This window comes from Amblyomma maculatum, chromosome 2, assembly GCF_055883805.1.
Source record: "Amblyomma maculatum isolate TAMU_Amacu chromosome 2, ASM5588380v1, whole genome shotgun sequence".
NCBI classification, from domain to species: domain Eukaryota; kingdom Metazoa; phylum Arthropoda; class Arachnida; order Ixodida; family Ixodidae; genus Amblyomma; species Amblyomma maculatum.
Genome location: NC_139345.1, coordinates 113,739,337 through 113,758,225, shown reverse-complemented (window position 1 = coordinate 113,758,225; position 18,889 = coordinate 113,739,337). Strand labels below are relative to the sequence as shown.

Genomic DNA, 18,889 nt, shown 5'->3' with positions numbered 1-18,889 from the left:
ATTGTTATGCGTTTATCGCGTGGTGCGTGACGTCATACTGTGAGGATGGCCTCGGGGGTGCAAGTGCTGCTCCATTTTTTTTTTTTTTACCGTCAAATATAAAGGAACTCGGTTTTTTGTCATAAAATACGTCATTTTATTGCCAACTGAAAGTGAAATCCTATCCAATTCGTTCAAGCGACTGTGAGATCAGATCGACGGTATAGAGAGTTGCGCATCCGGGATATATATGGTAGCCGTCATATATCAGAAACAATGACATGAGAGGTATAACATATCTCGCGCTGGGCCTACTACATGTAGAACTTTCGTAGACGAGAAAAGCATGACACATGATAAATATACTTTGCAATTAAATTTAAAATGAGTTAGAAAGGACTAAAGCAAATGATTTTATAAAAAGAAAATAACAGTCCTGTGCACGTGACGTATAGAACCTTGGTGGAGAGCGAAGTGAGAGCAAGCGGAGCCCGCATTGCAAGCTACTGCGAGCTGTTAGGATACTTGCCCGGTTACAAAGAACTCGGGTTGATCTACTGTTTTTCCTGCTAACACAATCAGGTACTTCCCCATCCAGCCTCTTTGTCAATCAGAAGCATGTCAAGCGTATACGTCAGACAAAAACATTCTTGAGATGTTTTGGTGGTGACCTGATCACTAGATACACTTTTCTTAAGTCTTTTGGAAAGTCATATACAGGGCTTATCGTCAACGTGTTGAAGTTAAGGAAGCCCTGTCATTGCTCGAGCGAAAACGTGAGGAGCCACTGGAAAAGTAAAGAAGCTGATGGAGGAAATGGCTGTCTATCCTCCTTGAAAGCACCGCTGACCAGTGCCCGGGAACTTGACAGCTGAGACAAATAGGATCAAAGGATGATCAAAATATGACAAGCGACAGCGTACTTCACAGTGATATAACTCCAAACTAGCGGCGGTACATAATTGAGCGCAACACAGTGGTAGACTGCGCTTGAATCTATATATCAAGCCATAATAAGCAAAAGCACTTAGGGCCAAATTCTAGAACGCTCCTAGTTGCCTCCCACGAAAAGCCCTCTTTGTTTCCTCAACTCAAGGGAGTATTTAAGGGCGCGATCTAATTTTCGAATTATCCTTAGCTGCTCCTTTATTCAACGGAGTCGCTCAAAGTGACGAGGGCTCGCTATAGTTCGCCTCTGTTATGGAGAATTTGAATCTAATAATAAAGATATATTTCCCTAAATCGGGGAAAAAAATAGAGTATACATATATAAGAATGATTTTTTTTTTTATATATACGATCCTGCGTGCCCTGTTTTTGCATTTTACGTGTATTTTTTAAATGCTGTTGATGACTTCATTGTTCTTCTGGCAACGTGCGATTGCTTACAGGGTAGTGGCTTTGCAGGGGCAGCAGTAACGTTCGCTCTGTCAATGTGAACTAATTGACGTCGTCCCAGCCACTACAGACGCGCTACTGCGCAAGCACAGATGGAGCCGTTGGGCAGTGAAGCAAGCTTTCAGGCCAAGGAACGAAGTGAGCATGTACGAAGGTAGCCTTGCACCTATAAAAAAGGACGTTCCAAAGGAGGCCTTACTAAGGCATTTGTAAGGATTGACCGAAGGAAGGTAAGCATGCTCACAGTGGTAAGGAGCGTTTTAAAATTTGGTCCTTATAGTCAAACTTGGTGTTCAGTCGTGAATTGCACAAGCATGCATTCCGTTTTCCTTCTTTCCGAATCGTTGCTCAGATGAAGTGTGATAGTTCAAACACCTGCACATGTTTTTAATTTTTTTCTCTTTTCAGAGATGTGTGAGTAACCAGCAAAGCATTGGATGCTGAATAAAAAGGAAACGAATTTCTTTTTTCTACTGTAACGAATAGAAATTTTGTAATTATTAAAGGCGCTTTACCGTTGCACGTGTTCTATAAATATACTTAAAATGCTCCAAAATTCCTTTTTATTGCTTCATATTTGCTCTAAACTGACATTATTACGGCTCCCCGAGCTACTGCAAAAATTCTTGAGCCTCCTTCAGCCTCGTATCAGAAATTCGCCGGTGCGCCATCTGTCGGTGCGTGCGTGCGCGAAAATATGAGAATTTATGTGCGAACGCATATCAGTACAATAAAACTCGTCGTTTCAGTTGCCCCGTTTCAGGTTTGGTTGCGTGATTGTTCCGGGCCATAATTTCAGGTGGTGCTGGAGGTGACAAGTGGAATATTTGATGCATCATACCGTAATCGCGTTAATCTTCAAAGTATACTGCGCACACACTAAAACAAGGACGTGAAGGTACACACAACAAGCGCGTTGTTGTGTGTGCCCTCAAGTCCTCGTTTTTCGGTGTGCAGTGTACTTCGAAGATACGTCAAACCAACCAAACCATCTCTATCTGAACTACTTATTTTCATCTCATTGGAAGAAACGGAGTTTTTATGTAGCCGAAAAACGAGCCTTGTTTCAACCCCAGTAAGAATTTATTTTCACCAGATCAAGTCATGCTATAGGTCGGGCGATGCAGATAGAAGGCGCCTACTTTCAAGTGAAGGTCCATTCGAAGCAGTGTATACGCACAATTTTTACGGCACGCATGCAGAAGTGCGATGGACCTGTTTGACTATACCAGACATTTGGTAGATAATGTTGGCGAAGATATGTCGGTGTTAAACCTCAATATGCTTTGCAATCACGCGATACGCTTATTTGGCTTGATTTGTATATCGCGATTGTTGCCCCACTTAATTTCCGTGAGTGTCATCCGCACTGCTGCCTCAAAGCAGGTCTTGAAAAATGGCTAACATGAACTCGCGAGACAGCGAATAAACAGGTGGAGAAAGACGAATAAAAATAAGCAAAAAAAAAAGCAAGATGGTGAACTCAAGGTTTTATTTTATTTTAAAACAGCGCTAGAACACGGACAGATATATAAAGAGACAAACACATCTTTTATCGATATCTGCCCGTGTTCTATAGCGCTGTTTTTAAATAATGTTCAACCAACTCGCCCAACAAGCCACTTTACTTAATTTTATTTCAAGGTTCTAGATTTTGTTTTGTTTTGTGACCTGAGTTAAATCTGTCAGCCCGCATATCCGCTCGCTTCATCGGTCGCCGGCACAGACGCCATTTAAGCGACGACGCGAGTGCTCTGCTAGTCTGGCGCGTCCTCCGACAACGACGAGCTCTGTTCGCGCGGCCTGGCCGGACTTTCTCCGCGGTCGGCGGAGATCTCTTCTTGCCGCCACTGGTCGAAGAAGCGGCACCGTGGGCACGTGCGCTTTCTGCGATCGGTCATTAAGATAGACTACGCACGGTCGTATCGGGGTCGAGCTATACGGAGAGGGCCTGTTCCTCGCACCATCGAGGAGTGCCTGCTCGCTTGCTTTGCCTGCTTCTGCCGCGACTACCTGATTTACACCGTGTCCCTAAGAGCTTCCTTTTTTTTCGCGTACACGCGAGCGGCACACGTGCCCCCGCGCGAGCAACCCGATTGCTTTCCGTGGCTGTCTGCATCTTCTCTTCTTATTACCGGTGCAGCATATGGGACCTGTATGCGGGCAGACATGTTGGTCCCCTTTTGGACTGGACCGTGTAGTACCGGACCAGAGATCTCTTTTTTTTTTTTTCTTTTGCTTCAATAAACTTTACCTTCTTTCTCTTTCAGCTGCTGTGGAAGCTCAGAGGATGTGGCGTTAGTCTGCAGGCGGAGTTGGCGGATCATCGCGGCTTCAAGGTTTTCATTAGTGTGTTCAAACCCGTGCCAATTCAGCGGCCAAGTATCTTTGTCTTTTATAGCAGTTATTTTAAACTTGTACACTTCTTAATCATATATCTCTATATTTTCTGTTCCGCACTTTTGTTTTGTTGCTTGCCGCGTGCTCGTTATAAAGAAAAAGTGGCATTTCGAATAAATGATGTCACTTGACCAAATTTATGTTTTCAGCAGAAAACTTCAAATCTCAGCAATAGTCCAAAAACTTCTAAAATTTCATTTTTTTTTCTCAGCGCTCCAGCCGCACTTCGGGACTTTCCGCCGCACTAATCTGATAGCTATGGACAAGATATTTAAAGTCTATCCAGCGAGCTCTATGCTCACCCATACAATAGCCGAAATAGTCAGGACAATAATGTGATTATATCAGTATATAATAAACATCACTCAGACGCTCGGCCAGTAACAAAGGACGAGGTTAAGAAACCGTTGGGAGCTATGAAAGCGGGGAAAGTAGCTGGGGAGGATCAGGCAACTACAAATTTGTCGAAGGGAAGGGAGCGGGAATATCGTGCTAGAAAAACTGGCCACCCTGTACGCTCAATATCTGGTGACATCGGCGGCACCAGAATCATGGAAGAACGTTAACATTATCTTAATTCATAAGGAAGGGAATGCTAAATACAGATCACTCAGCTTACTGTCCCTTTACGCATAAGATGTTTACTAAGGTAATCGCTAAGTTAATCCATGTTAAATTACAAAACGCGAGGCACTGAATGCGACCACATAAATTTCTTGTCCGCTGTCCCCTCAATGCAAGACAACATGCCGCCAATAAACCTGAGGCCACTGTTGAGACATATGAGCCCTCTCCTCTAGATGTTCGATTTTGTGACATCCCTATGATTAACGTAATATACCCCTATATATCGTTTACTTTTCGCTCACCGGTTTCGCAAGCACTGTTAAAAAACATTACAAGGGGTCAACGCTGCTGAACCAAATATTGAGCGAAAGCATTAGCTGCGGGTGACCGAGCGTTCTTCTTCAGCCCGCATATAAAGCCCCGCTTTAACCAAGCCGTATGAACGTGCCTTAGTGGCCTATAGGGGTAACGTGAATGCCAGGGTCCTATAGCAGGCTGATTCTGACATAACCGTCCCATGTGAAACGAGAGATCCAAGTTGGCAGCTTTTGGCAGTCCACGTGGGGTGTGACGTCACAGCGTCACGTGGGTAAGACGTGGCTACCAGCCGCGCTACGCTGAAGGCTCGAAACCTATAGAGTAGTATTGCTTTCACAATAAAAGAAAAGTTTCTAATAACGTGACACGAGCCTACACGGAAGAGTCATAAGGCTTTGATATGTTAGATATTTAAAAATATCATCTGACTTTATACACAGCGAGTTTGTGGTAATGCCGCAATATACATTTGACATTACCGCTTCAACAGGCGTCTGCCTCAGCGTTGAGACAGTGGGCCTATATACCAAGTGGCCTCAAGCATACCTCGTGATCACAATGTTTGTTTGTTTATTTATTTATTTATTTATTTATTTATTTATTTATTTATTTATTTATTTATTTATTTATTTATTTATTTATTTATTTATTTATTTATTTATTTATAAAAATACCTGCGGCGCCTCTAGGGCATTATTGCAAGGAGTCAGCTGCAGGAAATCATACATGCTTCAAATTAATAATGTCAAAACAAATCAAAATAGCTATGCATAGCTGTAAGAAGAAAATGACAAAATAGGAAATATCGATAAATCATTTCGACGACAACGATTCAGGGCGACGTGGTTTAAAAATTGGCACATAGTAAATGAAGATAGTCACATGAGATGTAATTAATGCCACGGCCAAAACAAATGAACTAAAGGGAATTTATGCATATACGGCAGGCTGTACATTCGATAGAAAAGAAGCTCGGAACACGTTATGCATACCCCAATTCTCTTGGGAAACCTATTGAAGTGCGTGGTAATATGAACTAAGATAAACGCCAGTTCGACAGGGGGTTTCGAAAACTTTCAGCTCGTGATCACATCGTTTAGAAATGATATTGCGAGAGGAAATGTACGAGTTCTTGTTTATTCCCGTGAGACCAGAGTAAATTCGGGAGAAAAAGTTATAATTTTGCAGTTAATCAGCGGTGGGCTAGAGTTTCCCATCCATGACTCTCTTTACTTAATGTTATACTGCTCCGAAAGTTATAATTACCAGAAACAAATCTCGCTGCGCGGTTTCAGATGCGTTCAAGTTTTTCTATAAGATAAAAGTTTTGAAGGCCTCGAATCGCGCAAAGGGTACTCGAGTACCGGAAGAACATTTGTCTCGTAAACTAGTTCTACTTTGTTCAATGTCAAATTTTCGGAAAAATAGAACTCGAGATATTTATAATGTTGGAGTATTTCAATATGTAGTCCGTCCAAATCATAGACTGATCTCGCAGGAAAACGTTCGCGGCCGACTGAATGATACAAGCTGACATTTGGAACTGTTTAAAGACATGTCCCACTTAGTGCACCAGGTATGAACTTTGTTCAGCTCACTTTGTCAAGTGCTACCAACTTGATCATTTTCTATATTTCTGTAAATGACGCAGCCTTAAAACTATATATATAAGGAAATAACTGCTACTCATTCAGGGAATAATGCTATATAGTGGCGACGCATTTAGCTCCAAGGAATCGACCCTTGCACTCTTTTCATTTATTTCCGGCTTAGAATCGTTTTAACCGAGAGTAGTACATGATTTATGCTACGCATCCTGAGACAAAAGGGGCTAAATATGACGCAAGGGTCAGTTTTTCGAAGACTATAACTAGCCCGTCGTGACGATTATTCCCTTGGAACCCAAGCGCAGAGGGACATCAGCCACATTTATAACCTTCTTACAGATTAACCGCTCCTCGCCAGGACGAAGAGCTCCCGTTTTAGACAGAGCATGCATGGCGGCCCAAGCCGCGAATAAAATGTCAGAGCAGCAGACTCACTCACCTCTCTGGACGATCTTGCCGAAAAGCGACTTTCCGCGCATATACTCTGGCGTTGGGCAGTTCCAGCGCCTGTTTTGAAACTGGTGCTTGCACTCGGCGATGGCCAGCCGCATTCCGCGCGCGATGGCCTGCAGCGAGCCCGGGTTGGCACGCACCAGTCCGCGCTGTTTGCGCCGAAGCGGCACACTCAGCTGCAGCTGCGTGCCGCTCATCACGGGGCTGCCCAGAGCGGTGGCCACCACGGCGTTGTTGGGCTCCTCCGGTCCGCCCGACGCAAGGCCCCTGCGAAGAACACGCGCGTGGCACAGAAAGTCGTTACGTAGGCTTGGGGCACGCCGTTTTTTATTTGAGCGACTCTTTTTTTCTCTCTTTCGTATTATACCGCACACGACAGCTGCTCCACAATATGGAGCATATTCAAGGCAGCGTGGACACATCTCACCATACCACCCACTAAAAAAAAAATAATAAAAAATTCCCTTATAGCCGAACGAGCGTGACTTCAAGAATATGGTCGTGAGAAACACGAGCATGGCACTGGCAGGTGTAGCTAGCTGCAGCTGGCAATTGATTCTCGATAGTATGTGCGCGCACGACTTAACCAGACCACAGAATATCAGAGAGTTGGGAGAGGTTGCCAACTCGCATTGCACATTTGAAGTGGGAAGGTGGAGTAAGGACAAACCTTCCAGTGCACTTGAGTGCCGAGGTATACACACTCTACACCTAAGTTACGCAGGTACTTTCATACGGTTTGGTTAAAGCGGGACTTTACTATGTCGCGTTACTCCCTATACGCTACCGCGTCATAACTTTAAAGGCGGAGCTTAAGAGTCCCGCATAACGTTTTTTTTTTTTCTCTTCTTTACACTTGACATGCTTGGATGAGGATGCCACTTGACCACTCCGAGAACATGGGCATCAAGGATTGCACATGTCTCCCTCGGATATTAGTTCCATTGCAAAGGTTTGCCAATGCAAGGCACATTTATTTGCTTTGTGGCATACAATGTTTTTCGAAAGTTTCTACGTCACTGTGACGTCATAGCAAGCTACCGCTCGCACTGCGGCTTGTCTGGCAACCATGGCACCACGAATGATTTAGGCTGTAATAAAGGTAGGCTGTTTTTCTTGTCTAAACCTGCTAGAGAGCACGAGGAGCGTTATATAGAAGAACCAGTTGCGTAGTTATGTTACTCCTCTGGTAATGCGCACCCTGTGTGCTCTATAAAAAGTTCGTTAGTGCGAGATATTTTAGACAGCAGTGTTTGAAGCCTATAATAGCAGGTAGGTGAAGAGTAATGTCTTTCCTACTGAAAACATTTCACAAAGGCCGTTATGTTCCCATTTTCGGCCCTTCAAGCTTCGATGAGTGGTGACAAATGACCACATCCGTAACATAGTAACTGCCATACCTACCAGCCGCCTTTTAAGAAACGTCGAAAATAATAGTTGATGGATGATACCACTGGCAACAAATGTTTACATAAACCTATAAGAAAAGAAACAGGAAACAGGAAACACAGAAACAGAAACAGGAAAAACAGGAAAGGAAGTAGCAAAAAAAAAAAATCTCCTCTAATCTAGATTAGTTGCCCTTTAACGGTACGAGCTGCAAGTTATTGTTGTGTGCTTTTATACCGCATCATTCTTTTTGTTCTGCGTGTCAACTATTGGACGGTATAAAAATGACTTGCACAGTATACAACTGGGTGTTTCGAAGTCAGAAAAAGGCAGATAAACTTGTCCACGAATGCGATTGAATACAAGTTAGAAATAAAAATAGCACAGTAAGGCGATAAATTAATAAAATATAAACATCATACGTAAGCCCCAGATATTGCAGCACGCGCCTTCACACAAAGCAGAGAAACAGTAAGAAATCTGCAGAAATGGAACTGCCGGGATAGCTGCATAACTTGCAGCGGAAAGAGTGGTGGCTGAAGAAAAAGAAAGGCCGCTATGCGTAAACACTTTTTTCGCACCCCGACATTTCGGAAAATTTCAGGGAAAAGGTATTTGGACGTAATTTTTCACAGATATATGGTATAACTGTACCATATAAATCAATATATGCGCAGAATCCGCGGCGTGTAATGCTTTTGCTGCTTATTTTCGAATACTCATTGCGTTGAAATTTAAGGAAGTGTTTAGTATTTATTGGAAGCGTATACAAACTTCAGAAGCGAAATATTGCCAGAACAATGCCTGTGATTTTTCGCTCACGACACCTAAAACGCCGCTGTGCCGGATTTTATGGCGAACGCCTTCAGCGTTATCGCGTTGATATATTCATAAAATTGTTACAATATACCGCAATTGCTTCAGTTATGAATGCATCCTACTGGCCTTTTTATGGGTTCTTTTTACTACTTCGATGACGAAAAACGACCAAGAATCTTCGCATTCACCGCCATAGCAGTAAAATGTTGCTGAAATGCTATAACATTCCGTTTTTATGGTATACAGTGGTCATCATGTTGGCTATCTCTGTTTTTAATTACATTTGCTCGAAGGGCAACGGCTGGCTATCAAGAGGAACATAGCATTATGGTTGCCACCGAGGTTAGCAGAAATGCACTCATATTTTTACGATTAGCGTATATAACCTCTGAAGGCATATGGCGACAAAAAAAACAAGGGGGACACATAAGCTTCGCCTTTAAGAATATGACGCGACTGCATTAACAGCTCTCGTCAGTCGTCTAATCTTGCGGTTCCTCACTCGCATACATGTCTTTTGTTCCTCTCTTAATCACTAACATTTTAATTTCTGAGTCTAATATCCCTCACATAATCATTGTCACATAGCCATATAAGCCACCGCGTTATATGAAAGACCCCTCCGGGGCAGGTAAAAAGTCCCACGTTAACCCAAGACGCACGAATACGCCTGCGTGACCTAGTCTAATCCGGATCCAGAGGTCACGTTGGGCTTTGTACGGGGGCGTAAGTGCGCAATCAGGCTTTAATGTGAGCATTTTGTCTGCGCCCCAAACATCTGGATGATGTAAAAATTTGAATTTGAATTTGATTCCGATCTCGTTTACCCTATTGTCTCATGTGCACAGCGTCCGCCAACTCGGACTTGTCGCGTGACTTCACCAAACGTCACCCACGGTCATATTACCTGCCAACTACCGCCCACCAGAGTCACGCCCATGATTATTTCATTCAGAGCGTTGATGCCGACAACATCGACGCCGATTCTTTTGGAAAACGGGGCATTTAATGTTATTGCTTTAACCCAAACGTTGCCACCCGAAATCAAGTTCATCCCGCTCGTTCTGATTGCTGATGCATGCGTCCCTCAAACGCAGAAAAAAAAAAAGAAGAAATGTCGACCGCATTCCTGCATTAGGATGTCATTAACAAGGACTTGTCTCCAATCTTCTAGGGGCTAAACCACCCCATATTTTGCTCCACAATACCTAATACTCAGCACAATATTTCATAGTTGGCATGCAAGATTGTTCTTCAGCCGCCAGGATTCATTCCATACCATCTGCGTACAACAGGGAGGCGCAAAGATATATGCAGGGCATGTTCAAACCGGGGAGAGGGAGCGAGACATCGAAGCTCACAACGCGAAGAGCTCGAAATTTGATCGTCCGATTGGAGGACAGTGTTCCTCCTCCTCCCTAATTCAAAACGACGTGGGAACGGTATAACAAACACGGCGGGCTCTTATCTCACCAAACAAGACGGATGGGTGACGTCACTGCGCGGATTCCGCTTGCCTCCAACTGTCGCGGAGATTGAGTAGAAGCATAGAGCTCTGGAAACGCGACGCGACTGCAGCCACGAAAGGCGATCCTCCGTAGAATGCCGGATCGCTATCGCGACCAAAGCAGCATCTCTACGTGCTCGTTATAGAGCATCGATGGTTCACGTCCGACCAGAATTAAAGGGCTGCTAATTTGTTATACTGGTGCGATATAAATCGCGCCTTTTTTTCAAACGTTACGCCATATATAGAACACACTGGCGAATGCGAGAGCACTCTTCTTACGCACCAGAGGGCCCACAGTCTTTCGATTTCTTTCTCGCTGCAGCATCCTTCTTTGTTCGTTATTTGGATTTCCGGTCATCGGAATGTGCAGCGCGACCTGAGCTACAACTTCGGAAGCTTTTTTGGGAGCGATAAAATCGAGCATGCACCAGAAGCATCCGAAGTCTTTCACGTGTGCCTCGTGCGAGCTTTCGCGGGGTCAGAGAAGAGAGAGGCGGCGCGGCCCATAGCGACATGCCTCGTCGCGGACGGAACTGCTGCCAGGGCTAGGCAGCGTTGGGATTCGCATTCCTCAAAGAGATGCGAGACCAAAGACCACCACCAGCTCACTGTGTTCTTCAGTGCTTCGTGTTGGCGCAGCTAGGTCTGGGGGGAAGTGGAGGACAAGGAAGGCAGGGGCGGTTAGAGCTGCAGACTTTTTCTCCGATGCTCATGCATGATAAGCATTGTGGCCACAGAAATGTTCCTGGTCTCAGAGAGGAACCGTCCATCAGGAAGAGAGAGGCCGCACGGCGCGCTAAGAGCGGGACACCTTACATAACCTGGCTCCTTCGCCGACGTTTTCGGACCACATTGCTTTTGTTTGCATCATGCGGAGAGAGAGAGAGAAAGAGAGAAGGGGGACGCTACCGCGTACAACCTGTGCATGCACTTTCCGTAACGCCCGTCCCGTAGCGATCGCTCTTGGGCGCCGCTGTTTCTTCTGCCCGGACAGTCTCTACAGAGAGTACGCAGACGGGGACGCGAGCTCGTGCGCGTCCGCGATGTTGCGCTCTTCTTATAGACAGAGAACAGCGCAGGAAAGAATGGAGTGAGGCAGTTGCGACGTCGTTGATGGAAGAGGCGGAGTCTCGGGTCGAAGCTTCTTTCTTTTCCGTAATGGGCCACTCAAACCTCGAAGAAGGCAGCATCTCGTGTGTATACGGAGATATGCGAAGAGCGAAAGGCGGGAGTAGAAGCTGCCCTCGTGCGAACTGCCTAAGTCACTTCAACGCGGGCGCAGCGGGCATCCTATACAGGTGACGTCTTGACGTGAATTCGAGTTGGTGCGGGTGCGCGCGCGTGAAACACGCTGTGTACAGAGTGAGGTGGCTGTGGCTGCACACGGGGAGTGGCTTTTCCGTTGTTCAGTAGTGACAAGCCGAGAGATGTCGATAACATCTACGACACGAGAGCGTTGTTTTGCTCTCGGCTTCTGCTGTTACTTCTTCTGACGAGCTCCGGTCGGCGCAGTCCAGTTGATGTTTAGTTGATGTGCGAATTCTTTCTGCGCTTTGGGCGTCTTCCCATGACCTGTGAGCATCCTCACATTTTTTTAAGCCCGCAACTGACGTGTATGTGTGTGCGTGTGTGCGCGCATGTGTGTTTGTGTGAGCATGTGCGTGTGTTGGTACTACGCGAGCAGGTTATAGGGAATGAGCGCGCGTCAAATCCTTGAGAAAACATCATGTCGACTGGCAGCGCGAACACCCTCTCGAATTGACACGCCCGTCGTCCTCCTGTCGATTGGAAGACATACGCTCGTAACAAGCAAAACAACATTGTCTGATATGCCCAAGACGTTGTTTCTCACGAAAGATATGCCAAGAATGCGGTCTACAGGAAAGACCGCGAAATTTTATATCTTGCAAGGGCCTCAAAGAGGACCGTAAGAATGCATGCTGTCGCGGGCAGAAATGAAGGAGTAATATGGGAAGTACGTACATATACAATCTTTCTACCAGCTCACATCCAATAACGCCCGTGGGCACCATTCCGATGCTATGCGCACCTTTTTTGTGATTTTATTTTGAACTGAACAGTCATTTGCATAGAAGTTTGGGCGATGTAGGAAAGAAAGTTAGAGCTACGCGAGGAAAAACTAATACTATCATGCATCAGTTCTTAAAAGTAATGCAAGACTCAATGCAATTATAATTTCACAACGCGTTTTGGTCAATTGTCGGTTCCTTCAAGAGATCCGACTACCCGAACCGGTGAAGCAGATGCTAGCCTGGACAGGCCCAGCACGTTAAAAAAAAGAAAGAATATTGCCTCAAGAGGACCGTCAAGTCTAAAATACAACATTGTTATTTTTTAAACTATGTACCTTTCTACAAATATCTCATCTCTCTGTTCTTCGCGAAAGAAAGGTATTCGGTAGAGTTAATTGTGCAAAAATATCCGAAGGTTCTAAATGCGTAATAAAACATGCTTGTAATTGGAATTATATTCGCTACGGGAAATGAATATTCGGGGATTCTCCAATCTTCAGCACGAACTAGATAGCCTACTTTCATAAATCAGGCTGTGGCAAAAAAAAAAAAAAAAGTTGAAAAAAAAAACGCAAGATCGAATTTCTACAGAGTACGCGTAAATGTAATATGCAAAGACATTCTCGCGTAGACCGATCGCATCAACCGACTTCATTTCTGATGCTACTAGGTTTCCACATCACGGGAAATTTCGCATTTGAACTTTTTCTCAGAAAACCCATCATGGAAACTAGAGGGTCCATCATCCGTTTCGAACAACTGCAACGCGAAAGAACGCTGCTTTGTTTGATTCATTTGCAACGTGTGTCATACTTAGCGCCCACATTTAATGGCACATGCATTCACAGCTCTTCCGAGGAAAGCCCAATTGCAGAATTGCTCGCGGACTTCCCGAAGTCGAATTGTCGCTGGCCAAGAGAATCGGATGGTGTCAAAATCTCGCCTCTTGCATATTGAATTCTTAACTGCGCATTCGGACGTGTGCACAATGAAAGGTGGAATGAGGATAAGCGGGCACTTTAGTCATAAGCCAAGAAATAGCAAGGCCGCATAGTTTCGGTATCTGAGCTTCCAACTCCAGCCCACGCTGAAGGCGACTGTCGACCGCGCATTCACCAGCCTTCCGAACACATCTGACCATCACTGCACCATTTCTTTTAATGCACGCGAAGACTTTCTTAAGTTACCTCACCCTGATTCGCAATGCGTCGATCTGACCTTCTGATAACTCGAGAATTCCTTCTGGTCACCTGAAATCCAAATTAATGAATCTTTAGGGTTTCATTTTTCATCGTTTCGCTTGACCATTCTGAAAGTTTTGTGCTGTTATGATGGCTGTGCAATCAAGGAGTTTTCAATTTTATGCTACTCAGTCCTTGTAGCTTTGTTTAATTTTTATTGCAAAGAATATGTCATATATTAAAAAAAAAAGGCATCTGCCTCTTTACTGTGGTCAGAATTGCTTTTCTTGAATTTAAGGACTATAAAATATTAGATTCCACATCAGAAGGCATTTCTTCTTCACATTACTTTTCTCAAAACATGAGTTTTCGATCGTACCTAACAAACATATCGGAGAACAAAAGCTTCAGTTAAGAAAGAACACACCGACACTATTTCGTCAATAGTAAGAACTTCGCCAACAGCTGAGAGCACAATTGTGCGTGTATACGCCACCCGCGTATACAACATCTATAGGCTATTCTGTTTCGCGTTCGCAGGAAGGAGCAAGCGCGACTGTGCATTCGCCAGTACATATGACATGTAGCATGACGCATTCTTCCTCAGCCTCACAGCTCAGACGTGCGTCACTCGATTCGCGCTCTCTCTTCTTTCTTTCTCTCTCTGCCACAACGCGTACGCACCAAAAACATTTTTATGCCCACGCCGAGAGAGCAGCGCTCCAAACCCGGCGGTCACGGCGTCTGAATTTCTATAGCCCCATTTGGGGGACGAACGGGTTGGACTGCGCACGGCTCGCATCGCCGAGCGGCTGATGTAGTGGACGACTGGCTCGTCCTAGAAGAATGAAGGGCCTTGCTTTCTGTTGGAAAGACAGGGGAAAAACTGAGGGCGCCGTCTTCTGCCGTTACTGTCGCGAGCTGTTTGCATAAGAGCTTAGTAGCCGGAGCAGGGGCGCAGGTATATATAAGTATTTAGTCTACGGAGGCACGGGTGCGCCAGCTTGTAGTGCCGCTGGAACGAGTGCGCGTACGTGTACCTGTGTGCACAGATGCGAGCCTTTGTTTCTCGGAAGTCAACGGTGGCGGCGGCAGAATGCGGTGCTTTCCCACGATCCGCATCGCGGTTCCCGCGTGCTATATAGCAGAGACAAGTGCATAGGCGACACTCGGGTCACGTCGGTGTTCTCCTGCAGAGTCTGTTGTCTTTGTAACAAGAACCTTAGGCGTGGAGCCTGAAACACAACAAAAAAGAAAAACCCCGATACTTAACATACATCCCTCTCCCCCTCTGTTCTTCTTTTGTTTTTCGCACGAGTGTGCCTTCCTGAGGTCGACTTTTCACGTGGTCACGGCGCAGTACAGTGCATGCCATGTGACAGAAAAACACGGCGGAGTCGAAGCGTACGTGTGACATACGTATGAGGGTTAACACTGAAGCGGATTTGCCGTTCGACTGCTGGTCCGAAGACAAACCTCGTGTAGGTGGTAGCGATGTTCGAAAAACGCTAGTACTGTATAACGTCAGCTCCCCTTAAAGAACTTTCAGGAGACAAATTTAACACAAAACCATGTCACTTCCTGTATGTTAAACACCATTCCAGGGCACCAAAGGCGACATAAGGATTTTCTGAGCTCGTATTACCCCAGTCGAAAAAAAAAAAGAATGCTACAGAAACGCACCAAAAATTCCACAAAATATTCTGTAGTTCCGATTTACGACAAAATTTATATCGTCAACATCAGAATTTTCCGCAGTGTGTAGTTCTGTAGTATCCCTCTTTTGTAACTGCAGAAAAGTCTGATGACAATCATTAATGTCACCACAGGTTAATTGTCAAAAACGGCACAGAACCTTTCTTGTGGCAAAAAAAGCAATTTTCTGTAGTTTTTTTTTTTTTTCAACAGGGACATGGCAGCAGGCGGTTTTTCTTTTTTTTTTTTTGCTCTTTAATCAATGAGCTTCAGCTTCATAATGATCACACTAATAATAACCTCTTGACCAACAACACAAGCATAAATGCAAGCATTCTCCATATATGATTTTCTTGGTATCGATGTCCTTAATCGGTTTGTGCTATTGCACAAGCAGTTCCCTCGTTACCCTTCTCACCCTCATACCTGCCATATATATATATATATATACATATATATAAATATATATATATATATATATATATATATATATATATATATATATATATATATATATATATATATATATATATATATATATATATATGTATATCATTTCATCAGCGTGTCATATGAAGAACGCATTTCATATAAATTTTGCGATAAGCTTGAAGAACGGCAACGTGGTGTTTGAAAATCCTGCTAGTGATATATTATAAAGTGTCGCCCTAAGCATGACGAGCGGATATTTTCGTGTACCTGGTTGGCTATTTAGCAAATATCATCATCAGCAGCAGCAGCCGGACTAAACCCACTGCAAGACGAAGGTCTCTCCCATATTGCTCCAATTAACCCGGTCGTGTGGTGCTAGATGCATCCACTTGACCCCTGCAAACTTCTTAACTTTATCCGCCCAACTATCTTTCTGCCTAGCTTTAGCAAATATATATAAGCTAAATTTCTGCGCGATAGCTTAAGTGGGCCAAATTTATCCGTTTGGAGTTGTGTGATGTCGCCTCTACATCCCCCCACCCCCTCCCGGGACCTAATGAAGCCACCGGCTTACTTACATTTGCCCTTTTCCATCTGCAACTTATACAGTCCTCATGCCCACGACTAAACAACCCATCTTCGCATTCCCACAGAAAAAAAAAAAAAAAAAAATGGCAGGGCTTGAACGTGATTAAATCGAATTCGAGCGAAACATTAGGTTGATTTTAACTGGAGTAACTTGGTAGTAATTCACTGGCATGACGAGGAGTTTTAATTAGTGCAAAAATGTAGACAGTGCGAAGCGCTTTCCTGAAGTTTTCACTGAAAGCAGGCCACTCTGTCTGCCAGTCTTGTATGTGTTGCCCTTCGGAGAGGTTATCGTCTCCTCAACCGTTGCTCACGCTGCGTGGCGCAGCTTATCTCAGTCTCAGACTATTGTCGCAAAGGGCGTCACTGCTGATGTCATACAGATGTTTAATTGGGCAATTGTTCTTAATCTACACCAGTTACATTATAGCGTATACATAGCAGAACACCGCTGGAGTTATTGGAGCCTTGCTGCACTACGTAGTAGGCGCGCAGACTAAGGGCCGTAATATAAGTAAACACAAAGGGAAGCCGCTTTAAGGCAGGTCACCTCACCACCAACAAATAAGTGCCCCGCCATGTCCCCTAGTAACACTCCCAGGTCTCTATCAGTGGTACAAGGATCGTCAGGAGCAATATGATACATGGTTCCCAAGTTGCCACGAATTACATATATAGGTTTAATATGCGCACAGTTTGAAACAAGCTGTACAAACGTTCCTGCGTGGGGTATAGAAGCAACATGTCTAGTTCAGTCAGGATCCAAGGGTCCTGGAAGACTGGATTCCAATTTCATTCTCCTATATCAACCGAAGATGCATGAGATCGAACCCCGAGTTAGCATCGCCTCTCGATTTAGCCACGAAATGTGGTTCTGTGACGTCACAGAAACTGCCAACCAATCAGCTCCCGGCAGTGTCGCTTGCCAACTATATGCCACCTGCCATAGGTTTCACAGCCCTTCCGGCTTTTGCAGCTTTGTCCACGAAGTAGAGCTTTCGCTTAAAGTAATTTGACCAAGTTAATCGCAGAGATGTCGCTCTCATCTGTGACCCGTTTATTCATTGAAGCTCAGCGTAAACATAATTCAATCGGGAGTTTTAAGGCGTAATTCGGAAGTGTCATTTTAACGCGATAGTAATTAAACCGAAAATCTGGCATTGGCGTTGTGAGAGAAAAATCACAAGCCTGGCGCTGGCAGGTGGTAGGCCGGCAGCTGACATGGCCGAGTCCTAACTGGCCGTATGGTTGCCTGGCGTATACGTTTGGCAGGAGCTGCCAACTCGGACCTCTCCTTTCATATGGGAGGATAATACCAGAATCACCCTGCCAGGACCCTTGCATTCACGTTACCCCAAAGGCCACGCATGGCACGTTCGTACGGCTTGGTTAGAGCGGGGCTTTATATGTGAACTGGTAGCCTACGCTGTCTCGCCACACCCTTAAAGGCGGAGCTTAAATGTCCCACATTATTTTTGTGAAGTTTCGGTGCGTTATTTCTTTTTTCAAGCTAGAGTAAATGATTGGTGAAATTATATCACTCTGAAAAAGATAACTGAATTGGATCATTTTCGAATTTGCTTACACGTTGCATTTGGTGCTTATATGCTACCAATGAAATATTTCAGTAACAAGCTATAAAAGTTAAAAAGAGGAACTAGTTAATTATTTGTTTTGTTATTTATCCAGCACAAGTATTTAAAGAATGATGGCTTGTTGCTCAAGACGACTATACCAATGACCCTGCATTAGTCGAATCTTCGTTAGCTGAATCAGTCTGTTCAACTAAAATTTGCTGTGGCCGCTCGGCAAGTTCCCCGCTGGATGATAGGATCATCAGTACTGCCTTCTATGCACTGTCCAATGGTTAACCAACATGAAATCCGGGCAAAACTATTGCTAAAGGCGAGAGATATAACAGTAAGAAATGAGATCCTCTAAAGAGAAAGAGACTGACAGAGACTGAAAGAGATCGGAAGAGACTGACAGCCGGCTGACAGCGATAGGCCGACAATTGTAGATTCCACTACATCGTCGAAACGCAGCAGTCTAACAAAAGCCACGTACTTAATTTTGGATAAAAATCTTCTTTACCGGACCTTACACTGAGCTTAACACCCTGGTTGCACATTTCAACCAGCTCAGTAATGAACCAAAGCGTCTCAAGAAGTTCCAGAGCAAAAGTGGAGGCAAAAGCGGCGAAAATAAAACTTTCAAAACGCTCCGATAAGCAGCAGGAGTCGGATTTTCCAAATTCGAAGTCATTTACACTTGCTTATCAGCTGCTGCATCTTCATTCCCCTTTCTCTCTCATAGTCGCTGAGATGCGCTCTACATTTTCTCCTCACCCTCGCTTCTGGGACAAGCGAAACCAGTTTCCAGTGGCTCCCCCCGCGGCCGAGTTTGTCGCGGCAAGTGCGCGCTGTAAATCATTCATGAGTGTCGCGGCGCAGATAACGGGTGCATAAATTGATACATACATGCCAAGAGGACAGGCGCTGTAATCTATCTCTATCGCTC

The 18,889-nt window shown here is 44.7% G+C and overlaps 1 protein-coding gene across 1 annotated transcript in view; it reads right to left on the bottom strand.

The window, feature by feature from the left end:
• Positions 1-18,889, bottom strand: part of wg (Wnt family member 1 wingless) — a 64,331-nt gene that overhangs the window by 28,482 nt on the left and 16,960 nt on the right. Inside the window, exon 2 of the mRNA XM_084592788.1 lies at positions 6,709-6,989. Within this exon, the coding sequence (XP_084448914.1) occupies positions 6,709-6,989 (281 nt within the window). The remainder of the gene's footprint in view (positions 1-6,708; positions 6,990-18,889) is intronic.